The following is a 15,939-nucleotide window of genomic DNA, read 5'->3' as shown; positions in this document are numbered from 1 at the left end:
AGGCCATTCGTCCAAGAAAATTTATCTAAAATTTCATGTTATTGTAATATTCCAAGAGTTTTGCACTTTACTCCATAATGTATCCATGTTTAAGTTTAAAAATATATTTTCAGGGCATCTGGGGGGCTCGGTCAGTTAAGCATCTGACTTTTGATTTTGGCTCAGATCATGATCTCACAGTTCGTGAGTTCAAGCCCTAAGTGGGGCTCTTCGCTGACAGCAGGGAGCCTGCTTGGGATTCTCCCTCCCTCCCTCCCTCCCTCCCTCTCTCTGCCCCTCTCCTTCTCATGCTCTCTCTATCAAAATAAATAAAATAAAACTTTAATACATCCAGGCACAGCACTACCTCATTTTGAGAAACACAACTACTATTTTCCTGCAGTATTTTGCTTTTGTGTCCTCCTAATAGCAACTAAAATATTACTCCTAGAATAGCCAGAAGTTTTAAATATAGGACAGAATGGCACCTACATCGTAACAGTACTTAAGCATTTGTAAAATGATTTAATCTCATTTATTATTCACATTTTGAAGAATTTCAAATTCAAAAACATCAAATTATAATCATCTATCAACTAAAATCCTGTGAAACCTATAAGTGAATTTTCAGTTTTCTCCAAAGTGGAAGTGTGATGCTAGAACCCCAGCCAGAAATAATTCAGATAAATTTCTAACATACAATGCTAACATATTCTTCAACAGGATAAATGCTCCTGCTAAAATTACTGAGCATAATTAACAATACTTGGTGAACACAAAAGCTGTCTTTCTCCTTACAAAATTCCTTAGAATGTAAATGTGTTACATTCTAACCACATCACCTGGGTCTACCTGTGACAAAAAAAAAATTGTATTCAATGGTTTAGTGTTTCAATCAAAACAATTCTTTTCATCAAATGAAATTACAGGCCTACATTATTTCCATCCTAGTGGACTTTAGGCCAATAGGAATGAACATGTTATATATAAAACTAAATTGCCAACCCATCACGCTTTAGATGATTAATGCTAAATACAAAACAAATCGCAAATTATCTTGTGAGTTATTGCCATTAGAAACTGTTCACCTTACCTCCCTTTAAAAAACAAACTAAATATACGATTGATACTGCCGCCCCTCTCCCCACCGAGGAACTTAGGGGCAGCAGGAAATGGTCTTTTCCGCAATACGGTCCAAATTCATGAAAAAAATATATACAGTCCTAGAAAGAAAACCTTTTCCAAGTGAGAGGGGCAGGAGCGGGAAGAAGGTAGAAGAGGGCTCAGGTGGTGAGATGCCTCGTTAGAGAAGCAAGATGTGAGACACCTGGGAGGGAGAGCCGAGAGCTTCACCCACGGTGGGCGGCTCCACACGCGAAGCCTTTGAAGAGCCAGCGGGGAGAAGCCCACTTGCTTTTGGCTTAAGAACAGAGACGTGGTGGCTAGGGTCGCCCTTCCTGGCTCCCGATGAAAAGCCCCACGCCTACAAGTTCTCCCCAGCTAAAGCTATCCCCGCCCCTCGACGGCCTAGGAAAGAGGCGCCATTATGGGAATGAACGTCCAGGGACTCAAGGTCTCCAGTCTCAAGCTCCAGCAACACAACTCACCGGGATCCCCCGACCCAGTTCATCTCCCTGAAACGTCTGAGGCCCCAGAGGCTGGAAGTTCAGATGCCTGGGTTGTGTACGGAACCACTTCTTCAGCCTCAGCCAATTTATTAGGCCTCGGCCACCTACTTCCGCCCCGCCCCAGGGCCGACGGCCCACCCTCCCGACAGCCTCTGCGCCCAGGCTGGCTGCTTGTTAGCCTCCCGAAAGCCTCTGCGGTTTCTGCGGAGACAGTGGCCTGATAGGGCGGCAAGGGACCCTGTGGGAAAGCAGCCAGTCCGCCTAAGGGAAGAGGAATCAGCAGTTTTAACCGCTCAGGCAAGGGAAGCCTAAGTAAATGAAGTTTCGGACTGTGGCCACAGGGTTAGAGTTTCAAGCCACCGCCACCATAATTTCATTTAGTTCTATATTGGTCTCAGCCTTCTTTTTCAGATCAAAGATCTTTTTCAGATCAAAGATCTTTTTCTTGGGGGAGAAAAAGAAGGCAAAGAGAAAGTTATAAGATTCCTAATCCTAACGATAATGTTTGCATTCCCCGCTTATCACTCTGTATCCAGTTCCTTTAAATATCTTTCACATACGGTTTTAATATTCCGTAAACAGTTGTTTATTAGAAACCTTGCACCTTGGTGATTTACTCTTCGGTACATTTTTATAAGTTTCTGAGAGTGATCAAAATTTTATTTAAGCTGTAAAGGCCCAAAGACTCTCAACTTCTTAACGAAAAAAAAATCTCAAAACAAAAATTGAATTTTGCTATTCATTTCTGTGTTATGTTTGTATATCTTCATAAAACATTTATCCTACAACCTGCTCTATGATATTTTGGCTGGAAACTAGAAATCTCTTGTCCCCCCAAAAATGCACAAAGTAATTCCACCCGTTCCCCAATTGTCAAGATCGTTTCCCAGAATTTAACCTAGGGAATATCTCATAATTTCAAATATAAAATATCTTCTATTAAGTCATTGGGAATAAATATTTAAATAGGATTACCTCCCAGGGTAGATATCTTGTTTAATGATATAAATACCAATTTTTATAATAAAAATTCATCAAAGTATATCTATTATTGGTTTGAATTAGACCAAGTGAATATTTCAGAACAAATTTCAGAACAAATCAATCTTCCACATTGTATAGCTGGTCATTCTCAGTAACTAAACCATACAGTTAAGTTAGAAGCAACGACCCAATGTTATTAGCTTTTCCTACTTTTAACATTTTTTGAACAGGAACAAATTGACTAAAAGGGTAAAATAACTTGCTAAAAGATTAACTGACTTTTGGTATATTATTGTATGTGGAAAGGACATAAAGGAGAGGTTAACCAATTTACTAAAAAAATCAAGAACTGGGAGCTGGATATAAACATCTCTTCTCCCTGACTAAAGTTACTGCTTTCCTTCCAGTCAGTCACAGGGAGGCAGTAGATGTGGTGAATTACGCTAAGGAAAAATTAATCTAGGAGACACATCTTCAGACAAGATATTTTCTGGGTTTTCCTTCACAGCAAAAGACATTTCCTCATGAACTAATTATTAGGTGGTTATTTATAACATCTGAAATGTTGACCTAAGATCTCATCTTCAGTGTTGTTTTATACCTCACATGAATAAGACTAGCATGATCAATAGATAATGAGTCAAACACAGTGCTATTTTAGGGCCAGTAGGGCAATTAGGTAATCTCTTGGGTCAGTAAACAGTTCAAGAAAGGAATACAGCACAGATGAAATACTACTTACCATTTGTTGAAAGGAAATCCATCTAAAATTCTTAAACCTTAATTTATCTTTGTTACTAAAAATTACTTACTTTCTGGTGATTTACTATATAAACATACAACATATATATAATCTACAATATATATTGTTATTTATGTGTAGATGTCTTTATTATAAAAATCATTTCTGATGTTTTACACTTTTAAAGCATATAGTTTTATATGTTTTGTATATATCCTTGAATATATATAAGCATGGGAGTAGAATTTAAATGGTTTTAATTAGATCTGTACTTAAGGGGCTCAACATCAAGTCATATCTCACATTGACCTTTTCCCCAGTTCTAGTAACTGGCTTTCAACCTTCCTTATACCACAATTCTAGCAACCAAATTTCTATCTTATTTTCCTCATACCTAGTCTTTTGCTCCAAGACATTAAAAACTTGTTCCTGCACCTCAGCGTCAGTATCAGTTGGTAAACTGACCTACCTACAATTAAGTGTGGGCCCATTTGGATCTCTAATGTTCTACGCTTCTAGACTCCCCCTGCACTGCTCCTTCTATACAATGGCTTGGCCTCCAGTGATGTAAGCCACTTGCCTCGATTGCCGGCTGCTTTCTGACCTACACATCCCTCTGTGTAGCATATTCTGCCTGGCTGAACATCCTCCTGTCACTTCCATTTAAGGTTACCCTGGCCCTCCACTTCTCCTGTCACAGTCAGGAGATGTGATATAAAGAATTAAAATTTATAAATGTAAGACAGCCTCATTTTGACACATGAAAAGCATGAGATTAGGAGTAAAAGATGTTGAAAATAAACACCTTAACACTACAATCTCTACATACAGACTTTGTAAATTTTAATGAAATGATTGTGCTGCTAATATGGCCAGCTATCAAAGAGACTTGCATGACTTTGCCACTCACATGTTAGTAAATTTGCTGAATTGAATGCAAACAAATGAGAAGAGACCTGTGATGATTCTTGGAATTAATATAGGTACATGGGAAAGTTAAGAATATTGTTACTTATAAAAGTCAGAATAGTTCTTTACTCATAGTAAAATGAAAATGAAAATCATTCAACACTGAGACAGGTTATATATTCTATCACAGAGGTTGGGAAACTTCTTCCGAAGGGGGTCAGATAGTAAATATTTAAGCTCTGTTTTATCTACCCCATTCTGTCACTGTAGCTTAAAAACCAGAAACAATAAATAAATGGGTATGACTGTGTTCCAATAAAACTTTATTGCTGGATGCTGAAATAAAAACCTCATAAAAGTCTCACATCACAAAATATTATTCTTCTTTTGATGTATTTTTGACCACTTTAAAATGTAAAAACTGTTCTTGGCTCAAGGGCCAAATTTGGCTCACTGCTTGGGTTGTAATTTGCCAACCTCCATTTTAGTTTAATGCATATTTTCCCAGGCTTCCAGATGACTAGAAATGTGTATGTATGTTGTGTATGGGGGTGGATGGGGAAGCAAAAATGTTTTTGCATATTCAAGAATATACTCATCCTTACCAAAAAAAAAAAAAAAAAAAAAAGGCCCTTTACATTTTTTTTAAATATGCAAAATTTTGCTTGGCTATTTAGCAGTTTAAGTCCTCCATTCGTGATGTAGAGAATTTTTTTAATGCTCTTGGTTATTATCAAATAACAAAAATGGAAGTGGGAAGTAATCAAATTATCTCAAAGCCTTAACAAAAGCTAGAAAAAGACAAACAAGCAAACAAACAAAATCTCTTAAAAATAAGGTTCTCGAGAAGCTATTTCTACCATCTAACTGGGGTTGGATTCCCAAATGGTTAACTTTTGATTATAGAGTCACATACCTCCAAGTAACAACTATCTAAAGGACACAAGGAAGGAGATAGAAGTGAAACCTTGCACTCGTTTATTTAATAGTTACATTGTAAATAAATATGCTCCATTGCTAAAAATAGCCGTTATGGAGTTGGAAGATTTTTACTATAAGGACAAGTAAATATACGGATGGGAGTATAGCAAATAATTATTTTTTATACTACAGAAGACTTCTATTTACCAAAAACAAACAAACAAACACCCCCCCCCCCAAAACAAAACAAAACAAAACAAAAAACACACAAAAAGGAATATCCTCAATTACAACTTGTCTGATAGGTTCTAGGACTTCATGTGGAACCACAGAAAAAAACAAAATGGGGGTTGGGGCAGCGGCACCAAAGATCATATCTAAGTATTTGATACTTTGTTTTTTCCAGTGGCCTCCATACTTGTCACTTTCTTTTCTCTCCATTTTAGATTCATTCAATACTCTTTTCAGACTCTTTATGTTGACACTCTTGTCCCTCCTCCCCCATTTCCCTCGTTCCTTCTCCCTCATCTCGTTTTACAGCTCTTGAAAAATCTACCTTCCTTTTTGCTCTTCCCCTTGTGGTATCCACTAAAACCTTAGAGAAGAGACGTATATCCTGAAACTTCTGTGGGTTTCTAAGTGACGCTGAGCATGCTCAGTAGCAAGGGCAGGTTTTGTTGCCAGCAGCTGCCCTGATTCGACCTCTCCAAAAATAGACATTTAACTCTTTGAACTCCCGGGTAAAGATGTAATTCGTTTTGCTCTCTCCTCATTTTCAAGGTTCAAAGGGAGGCAGCGAGGATTCCAAGGTCCCACCGCTCTGCCAGCCAATGAGGAGCCTGAGAGGGAGGAGCCTGGGGCGGCTTGGTGCAGCTTGAGCTTCTGAGAGATTCATCCCCGTAGATGCAGTGGAGTCTGAGGTCTGCTGCATCTGTCACAGCAGAATAAAATTAAAACAAAAACAAAAACAAAAACAAAAACAACAGAAGAGGAGAAATGCTGCAGACTATGGAACGCTGTAGGACTTTCTGAAACATTTGCTGGGGATTCCCGCGGAGCATGATCTTTTAAAACCAATTCTTTTTGAAGCCGGTTTGGGTAACTGGGAAAATGACAAATATGCTAAATGCAGCAGCTGATCGGGTGAAATGGACCAGATCGAGTGCTGCTAAAAGGGCTGCCTGCCTGGTGGCTGCGGCATATGCTCTGAAAACACTCTATCCCGTCATTGGCAAGCGTTTAAAGCAATCTGGCCACAGGAAGAAAAAAGAAGCAGTTTACCCGGCTGCAGAGAACAGAGAAATACTGCATTGCACCGAGAACACTTGTAAAAAACCTTGTCCTGGAGTGAATGCAGATTTTTTCAAACAGCTACTAGAACTTCGTAAAATTCTCTTTCCAAAACTTGTGACCACTGAAACAGGCTGGCTCTGCCTTCACTCAGTGGCTCTAATCTCAAGAACCTTTCTATCGATCTATGTGGCTGGTCTGGATGGAAAAATCGTGAAAAGCATTGTGGAAAAGAAGCCTCGAACTTTCATCATCAAATTAATCAAGTGGCTTATGATTGCCATCCCTGCCACCTTTGTTAACAGTGCAATAAGGTACCTGGAGTGCAAATTGGCTTTGGCCTTCAGAACTCGCCTGGTAGACCATGCCTATGAGACCTATTTTACAAATCAGACTTATTATAAGGTGATCAATATGGATGGGAGGCTGGCAAACCCTGACCAGTCTCTTACTGAGGATATCATGATGTTCTCCCAGTCTGTGGCTCACTTGTACTCCAATCTGACCAAGCCTATTTTAGATGTAATCTTGACCTCCTATACGCTTATCCAGACTGCTACATCCAGAGGAGCGAGCCCAATTGGGCCCACCCTATTAGCAGGACTTGTGGTATATGCCACTGCTAAAGTTTTGAAAGCTTGCTCTCCCAAATTTGGCAAATTGGTGGCTGAAGAAGCTCACAGAAAAGGCTATTTGCGGTATGTGCACTCCAGAATTATAGCCAATGTTGAAGAAATTGCCTTTTACAGAGGACATAAGGTAAGATAGAAATTAAGGTGATGGGTGAAATGTGAGACTCTTCCAGCTGCCACTGCAGTGCTAGATAGCATCTGTTGTACTGTCGATGGACCCACTTCTTTAGCGTTTTAGATTTCTATGACGTCTAAACCTGTATTGAAGTATATGCTTCCTTACCTTTCCGATTACAAGCTGTTAAAGAACTATGGAGTGCAAACTTTTCTAAAGTGTCATAAGAATACGATATCCAACAATCTGAAAAACAGCCTGCTTAGCCTCAGGTACCCAAATATGCTCAGAAGTTTCTCTAAAGCATTTTCTTAAAACTAAAATTCTAACTAGTCCTAGAGCATTAGAAGAAAATGTTTGTTTGGAAACTAAGTAAACACGTTTCCACTGGGATGGAAAATTTAGGATGGTATTCTTGTTGTTGTTCTTTTGTTTTTCAAGAAGGGGAAAGAAAAACAAACCCGATGCTTTCACATGAAAGACAAGTTTGACAATTTTGCCTGCCTGGTCAATGGACTGACTTCAGTCCTAAGAATTGCAGGAGAATGTGTCTCACAAATAGTATTTGCATTACTATTGGTTACTGTTCAGTACCATATTTTGACACAAATAAAAAGAGGCAGTGAAATGAAATTTTGTCTAGCTTTCAGGGAAAAGCTAAGATTAGAGAAGAAATGAGGATGAGAAAAAGAGTTCCAGAATGTTATTTTTAAATATTAAAGATTTTCAACATGAAGCAGATCCCTAAAATAGTTAGCCTAATTACATAAGCAGGCAGTGCATTAAAGTAACTTCAGAATATTAAGTATGATGGAAATTTTTAAGGTGATGAATCTGAAATCTTAACACAAATGACTTCACAAATGAAATATTAAGGAATTCTAAAATTGAAGATGGTATTTTAATTACCAAGCAGTATTATTTAATTTTTGAAGCATCATCAATTATCAAAATACTTTTAAAGTAACAGCAACCTGAAGAAGAAAATTTAAAGCAAATTTAGGACTTTTACTTCCACTTGAAAATTGGTCTCATGCGTTATATTAATCATACTGATTGGTCATTCCTCTTGAATCATTGAACTCAGTGATGTAAATTATAGCATGTTGTAGGCTTCTTGCATTTAAGACAAAATCCAGTAAATTGAGTTAGTTCAAAAATGGAGTCTAATTACACGTATACGTGTCACATCTTTATTTTTAGGTATTTTTGGTGTGATCAAGAAAGATAAGGTTCTAACATTGCTTATTCATGTCTTACAGGATATTATTTAATCTTAACATCTTATATATATAATTTTGAAATCATAATTGTAAATCAGTTATGTGTATTTTATACTTACTATTCTATTGACTGAGTATCATGGTTTTTTAAAAATAATACAGGTGTGACCAAAATTAAAAAATAATGACTAATTCTGATAGTGATCTATATTTATTCATTGTTAGATCGTAGATAATAATATCCTAATTAAAACAAAATAATATGTACTTATCTTTTTAAAAAGTCCTCAAACGTACAGTATTTAATTTTATAGCTCATGCTGAGTTAATTCTTATCTCTGTTTGCCTCCATAGGTAGAAATGAAGCAACTCCAGAAAAGTTACAAAGCTTTAGCAGATCAAATGAACCTCATCTTATCCAAACGTTTGTGGTATATCATGATAGAGCAATTCTTGATGAAGTATGTTTGGAGCAGCAGTGGACTAATTATGGTGGCTGTACCTATTATCACTGCAACTGGCTTTGCCGATGGTGGTAATGGCATTTATGCTCCATCTCAACTATATGTTTAAGATTATTTCTCTTGAAGGTGTCAATGCTGGTTTGGTGTGAGTGAAACTGTGTATATAGTCATTGTTCTATGGTCATTTATTGGTCAGAAACAACGGCAGACTTTGCAACATCCAATAATGAGACCAGCAATATGAAAAGAAGTGTCTCAAAACACCTTTCTAGTTCTGAGATATTTCAGAGATCCCTGATGCAGTGTTTCTGGAAGTTGACCTTGAGCAATCTTAATTATTCTACCTAATACAAAATGATTCCCTAGTTTGCATTTAAATTCAAAGCAAATTAATACCTTCAAAAAGAGTATTATACAAGTTTTCTGCATGTGTTGTAAACTTCAGTTCTGAACATCCTATGCGTTTAGTCTGTAGATATTCTATAACTGGATTAGTCCTGATTTGTGATTTGAAGAACTGGTTGACTACATGAAGGAACCAGGAATATTGTTTCAAGGAGTGTTTCAGGCCATAGAGCAAGGTCTTCTCTACTTGTAGGTAATGTAGATAATTTCCTCGGTAGCATGATTTAGTGGCATTGTGGAAGTAGGGGTTGGCAAGTTGCAGGCATCTAATTCTATTCTATCACCATCTCAATGGTTTTTGCCAACATTGTCATCCTTTGGAATAAATGAAAAATATAAGGGCAAGAAGGACAACATTAAAATGTTGTGTAATACCTAAGATGGGAGTTTGGGTTGTAATTGGCAGGGACAGGAGGGAATTAATTAAAGAAGTATCATTTTCTGCTCTTCCACTGATATAAAATATTCCCCTTCCTCTTTAGAAACCACTCGACCAAAATGGGCCTTGGTGTTGAAGGCACTAGAGAAAAGCGTGGGCTTTTAGTAAGACAACTCTTGGCTTTCCCTCTTCTTGCCTGCATCCTCTTAGTCATGTTAAACATTCTAAAACTCAATTTTCTCATCTATAAAATGAAAATCAGAAGGACTACTTCAGAGAATTGTGAGACTTTAGTAAAATAATGTTTTTACAGTACAGAGCATACTCTTGATGTTCTTGATACATGGTGATAATTATTACCTAGAAAACAAAAGGCAACACTAAGAATAGTATAACAGAATATAGTGTAACAGAATAGTTACAGTTATTTTTGGTATGGAATTGAGAATCAATAGCTATTCGTTGGAAGTCGTCTAATAAAAACAAGTACAAAATTACCTTTTCTTTAATGTTTTGAAACAGTGCTTCAATGCTTTAACCAATTCTTACAAAAATATTTGTCAAATTTGGGTCATTCTTAACCTAAAATTGTTCACTTTAGTAAATTTAGATTCGTCAATTCCTTGTGATGTGTGCTATACATAAACCAATAAACTCCACAACTTAACTGTCTAATAGCCAGTGCATTTAGACTGCTAGGGAAAGTGACTTTTATCTGTTTTAAAATTTTATTAAAAAAATCATTTTAATAAGTTTATATTGAAAAAGGTATTGTTAGTAATAATATTTTTAGACTTAATCCTTCTGTAATGAAATAAATTACTTTTCAAAAGAGTATTAGAGAAAAAAAAGACACTTCAAAACCTATGGTCTTAAGATTAGTTTTACTAAGAAACTTGACAAAATTATCAGATATTTGTAGTAAGTCTCTTTAAATGTAGGGGTATTTTTAAGGTTTCATATATGAGGAATATTAGAGACAACCCCAATGATGAGATAATGGTGTAGTTCTATTAGTCGTTAGAAGCATTGGTCTTATTAGAAAACCCTGGAGTATTCAACAAAGAACAGAGAAAATGCAGCTATTAGTGGGTGACAAATTAACCCTACAGAGACCAGTTGGAAGTAAACAATGTATGCAAAGAATCTAACAATCTTACTTTCATAGGTGATGTAATAAGATATTTAAAAATAGACCCTATAAATTCTAAAAAATGCCTTATTAAACTAAAGAAACAACATTAAAATTTTAAATAGAAATTATGATAATGATTACATTTATGCAAATGAACAAAGTAATTCTCAAAGCTTCTTTTCAAATTTTTTTTTAATGCTTATTTATTTTTGAGACAGAGAAAGACAGAGCATGAGCAGGGGAGGGGCAGAGAGAGACAGGGAGACACAGAATCTGAAACAGGCTCCAGGCTCCAAGTTATCAGCCCAGAGCCCAATGCAGGGCTTGAACTCACAAACCATGAGATCAGGACGTGAGCTGAAGTCGGACGCTTAACCGACTGAGCCACCCAGGTGCCCCTTAAAGTTTCTTTTAAAAGAAAATTTTATACAAAGAGAAGCAATATGGCAATTAAATAGACAAAAAATGAATTCACAGATCAACATTATAAGAGTATGCTTCCACTGGGTGTTGTATGGAAACCAATTTGACAATAAACTTCATATATTGAAAAAAAAAATGAAAAAAAAAGTATGCTTCAATATTTTCTGTAACTTCTAAAGTTACTGTATGATGCTTATAATGTTTATATGTATATTTTTACTAAATGTACTTGACCTACAATGATTTAACACACAAAAATATTAGCTTACCATTTTACTCAGACAAAATTATTTATCTATTTTTTTAATGTTTATTTATTTTTGATAGAGACAGAGTGCGAGTGGGTCATGGGCAGAGAGAAAGGGAGACACAGAATCTGAAGCAGGCTCCAGGCTCTGAGCTGTTAGCACAGAGCCCAACGCGCGGCTCGAACTCATGAACCATGAGTCATGACCTGGGCCGAAGTCAGATGCTTACCTGACTTAGCCACCCAGGCGCCCCTATTTATTTATTTTTTTAGATAATGACATATCTTTGAGCCCTTAGGTCTTGGAATTACATACCCTATATTCTACTCTTGTCTTTAATCTTAATTTACACTTATGCCCTGCATTGCCCTTTATGTTAGAGATGAATTAAGTACATGATACTGTATATTTTAAGACAAAAAGACATGAAAAGAAATGGGTGATTAAGAGAGGAATGGCAGGCGTGCCTAATTGTCTGTCGGTTAAGCATCTGGCTCTTGATTTCAGCTCACGTCATGATCTCAGAGTTCATGGGATCGAGCCCCAAGTTGGGCTCTGTGCTGACAGCACAGAGCCTGCTGGGGATTCTCTCTCTCCCTCTCTCTCTACCCTTCTCTCACTCACTTGTGCTCTCTCTCTCAAAATAAATAAACTTTTTATAAAAAGAGAGGAATGACAAAGAGAAAAGGAGAAAAAGTAGGATAGAGAAAAGATAGAATGAAGAAAGAAGCAGGCCACTGCTCAAATTTTCACTCTGCTGTTTAATACTTAACCATCCTTGAGAAAGTTACATAAGCTTTCTATGTCCCAGTTTTCTCATCTTAACTATAGGGATAAGAATATATATCTTACAGAATTGTTATGAAATTATATGTAAAGTATTTAATGTGCTTTGAAACAGTCCTTGGCAACAAACAGAGGGTTACTGGAACGGTTGTGGGAGGGGGGATGGGCTAAATGGGTAAGGGGAATTAAGGAATCTACTCCTGAAATCATTGTTGCACTATATGCTAACTAATTTGAATGTAAATTAAAAAAAGAAAATTAAAAGAAAAAAAAAAAAAAGAAACAGTCCTTGGCAAATAGTAAAAGCTTAGGTGGAAGCAACTGTTAATATTTATTATATTCTTAACATGTGGGCACTGGAGTCAGATTTTCTGGGTTCAAATGCTGGCCCTTTTGCTTACTAGGTAAAGCTGTGACTACAGGAAAATCATTTAACTTTTTTGTGCTTCAATTTTCTCATTTCCAAAATGGGGGAAATTATAGCAGGGTTGTTATGAGGATTAAAACTGACATACGTAAAACTTAGAATATTCCCTGCCTCATAAGAAATGGTCAATAGATGTTTGCTGGCATGGTTCTCATAGTTAAAGGAGCAAAGCATTTGGAAATGATTAGGAAATCAGAAGTATAGGAGCATGCACAATGCACAATTTTTCTTTCTTCCTTTCTTTCCTTTTTTTTTTTTTTGGAGGAGAAAAGGAAAATAGTTCTGTAGTAGTTTTGTTATACCATTTACCTACAGCTTTAAGTGAAATCTTCTGGTAAGGGCAGGATTATGTTTATGTTCAAGTTCCCATTACAAAATTGCATACAGAATCATGCTATTTTCACATCAGAAGAGGAGCTTCCAAGTCATCTATTCTGGAGCCCCAGAATTGCCTACATTCACACAAATGGTTAGTGGAAGCACTAAGGATGGAAGGCACCACATAATTCCTAGTGCGCTATGTTTTCCCCCGTCACCATGTGGCCTCCATATTAGATACTGGAACTTGCTCTAGAAGCGATTTAACTTAGTTTGACACTAAGTAATCATGTGACCATATGGTTGAAAAAGAAGCACTGATATAGTTAATTATGTATATTTTCTATTTTATTTTTTAGAGGATATTACTTTTATCTGGTGTCAAAAGAGAGATTGAAATGCTATGAAGAAAATCTCGAAATTTTTTTTATTTTAACTTCCAATGTAGTTAACATACAGTGTTATATTAGTTTCATGTGTACAATATTGTGATTCAACAATTTCATACATCACCCAGGGCTCGTTATGACAAGTGCACTCCTTAATCCCCAGCACCTATTTCACCCATCCCCCCCAACCACCTCCCCTCTGGTAACCATCACTTTGTTCTCTATAGTTAAGAGTTTGTTTCATGGTTTGTCTCTCTCTCTCTTTTTTTTTTTTTTTTTTTACCTTTGCTCATTTATTTAATTTCTTAAATTCACATATGAGTGAAATCATACAGTACTTGTCTTTCTCTGACTTATTTCGCTTAGCATTTTACTCTCTAGCTCCATCCATATTGTTGCAAGTGGCAGGATTTCATTCTTCTCTTATGGCTGAATAATATTCCATTGGGTGTACATACCACATCCAGTCATTAATCAATGGATACTTGGGCTGCTTCCATGATTTGGTTATTGTAAATAATGCTGCTAAACATAGGGATGCATGTATCCCTTTAAATTAGTGTTTTTGTATTGTTTGGGTAAATACCCAGGAGTACAATTACTGGATTATAGGGTAGTTCTATTTTCGGTTTTTTGAGGAACCTCCATACTGTTGTCCATTGTGATTGCGCCAGTTTGCATCCCCCCAATAGTATAAAAGGGTTCCTTTTTTCCACATCCTTGCCAACACTTGCTGTTTCTTGTGTTTGGATTTTAGCCACTCTGATGGGTACGATGTGATATCTCATTGTAGTTTGGACTTGCATTTCCTCCATGATGAGTGATTTTTGAGCATCTTTTCATATGTCTGTTGGCTACCTGGTATCATCTCAATTTTTTAATGTTATAGGCCCCTTTTCTTCTGTTCATATCAAGAACAGTTCTGGGCAAGGCCAAAGAAAGCTACTTTAGTTCTCTCCTACCAGATCTTATCACAGGCATGTAACAGGGAAGCAAGCTTCTAAGCTGCTAGCACTACGGGTAGTACCTGCCTGTTGGTGGTCTGCTAGTGTAAGGCGGCAGAGCAGAAATAGTAACTGACAGATACTGCGCTTAAGAATTGAACTAAACTCTATCATCACCTAGTAACATGGGTGATGTTTTTTATTCCTAAAAGGTACCTCCCACAAAATCATAGTTATAACTCCTGTTGTGTTAGTGTCTCATATTCTAATGTCAAATCATTGGAATATAATTTTATATCATGGGTCAATTTGGATGTAATTCGTCTCCTGTTGACCAATTTATTGTAACAATAATTACCAAAACATATGAAAGACATACTTTTTTAGCTGTAATTAGCTATGCCTATTACATAGCTATAATTTTTAAAGTATAACATACATGCAGTAAAGGACCCGATCATTAGTGTACCACTCAATGAACTGTCACAAAGTTAACAAATATAAATAATTACCACTCCCAAGAAATAGAAACTTACCTACATCCCAGAATCCCCCATGCTCCTTGCTAGTTTTATTCCCATCTTCAGCCCCCTGTCCCCAGTCCCACTTACTCCCGTTCCCAGTATGCCCCAGTAAAGGTAATTATTCTACTGACCATTCATTAGTGTTTGCTGGGTTTGAAACTTGTATAAATAGTATCATACAGTACACATAGGAGTTCTAGTTGCTCCACATCTTTGTCGATGTTTGATGTCAGTCTTTTTCATTTTAGGCATAGTGGTAAATCACTGTGGCCTTAGTTTGCATTTCTCTGATGACTAATGAAATTAAGCAATTTTTTTTTAACATTTATCTATTATTGAGAGACAGAGAGAGACAGAGCATGAGCAGGGGAGAGGCAGAGAGAGGAGGAGACACAGAATCCGAAGCAGGCTCCAGGCTCCAGCTGTCAGCAGAGAGCCGGAGGCAGGGCTCGAACTCACAAAACGCGAGATCATGACCTGAGCCTAAGTCAGATGCTCAACTGACTGAGCCACCCAGGCCCCAAGAGATTAAGCACTTTTTATTTGTTTATTGGCCATTTGGATAGCTTTTCTTTTTAAAACAAATTTTTAGTGTTTATTTTTGAGAGAGAGAGAGCGTGTGCGTGCGTGCGTGCGCGCATGAGTTGGGGGAGGGGCAGGGAGAAAGGGAGACACAGAATCTGAAGCAGGTTCCAGGCTCTGAGCTGCCAACACAGAGCCTGACACTGGGCTCCCAACTCATGAATAAGTTACTTTGGTTTTTTTCATTTTAATTATTATTCTTTTCTTTTCTTGTTTCTTTAATGTTTATTTTTGAGAGAGAGAGAGAAAGAGAGAGACAGAGCACAAGTAGGGGAGAGGCAGAGAAAGAGAGGGAGACACAGAATCCAAAGCAGGCTCCAGGCTCTGAGCTGTCAGCACAGAGCCCAATGTGGGGCCCAACGCAGGGTTCGAACTCACAAACCTCGAGATCATGACCTGAGCTGAAGTCGGACACCTAACCAACTGAGCCACCCAGGCACCCCAGATAGCTTTTCTTATGAAGCGCCAATAAGTTTTTTGCTCACTTTTAAA

General features: G+C 37.2%; 1 protein-coding gene across 3 annotated transcripts in view; it reads left to right on the top strand.

Annotated features, from left to right (window-relative positions):
• The first annotated feature begins 1,836 nt into the window (after positions 1-1,836).
• The window catches only part of ABCD2 (ATP binding cassette subfamily D member 2), a 70,550-nt gene continuing 56,447 nt past the window's right edge, over positions 1,837-15,939 (top strand). For all 3 annotated transcript variants that reach the window (XR_006204786.1, XM_042946259.1, XM_042946260.1), the window contains exons 1-3: positions 1,837-1,919; positions 5,944-7,212; positions 8,778-8,958. Coding sequence is in view for 2 of the 3 variants with exons in the window: in XM_042946259.1 (XP_042802193.1) it covers positions 6,274-7,212; positions 8,778-8,958 (1,120 nt within the window). In the remaining variant the exon portion in view is untranslated. The remainder of the gene's footprint in view (positions 1,920-5,943; positions 7,213-8,777; positions 8,959-15,939) is intronic.

Source organism: Panthera leo, chromosome B4, assembly GCF_018350215.1.
Source record: "Panthera leo isolate Ple1 chromosome B4, P.leo_Ple1_pat1.1, whole genome shotgun sequence".
Lineage (NCBI taxonomy): Eukaryota > Metazoa > Chordata > Mammalia > Carnivora > Felidae > Panthera > Panthera leo.
This window is presented reverse-complemented; position numbering and strand designations above follow the sequence as displayed.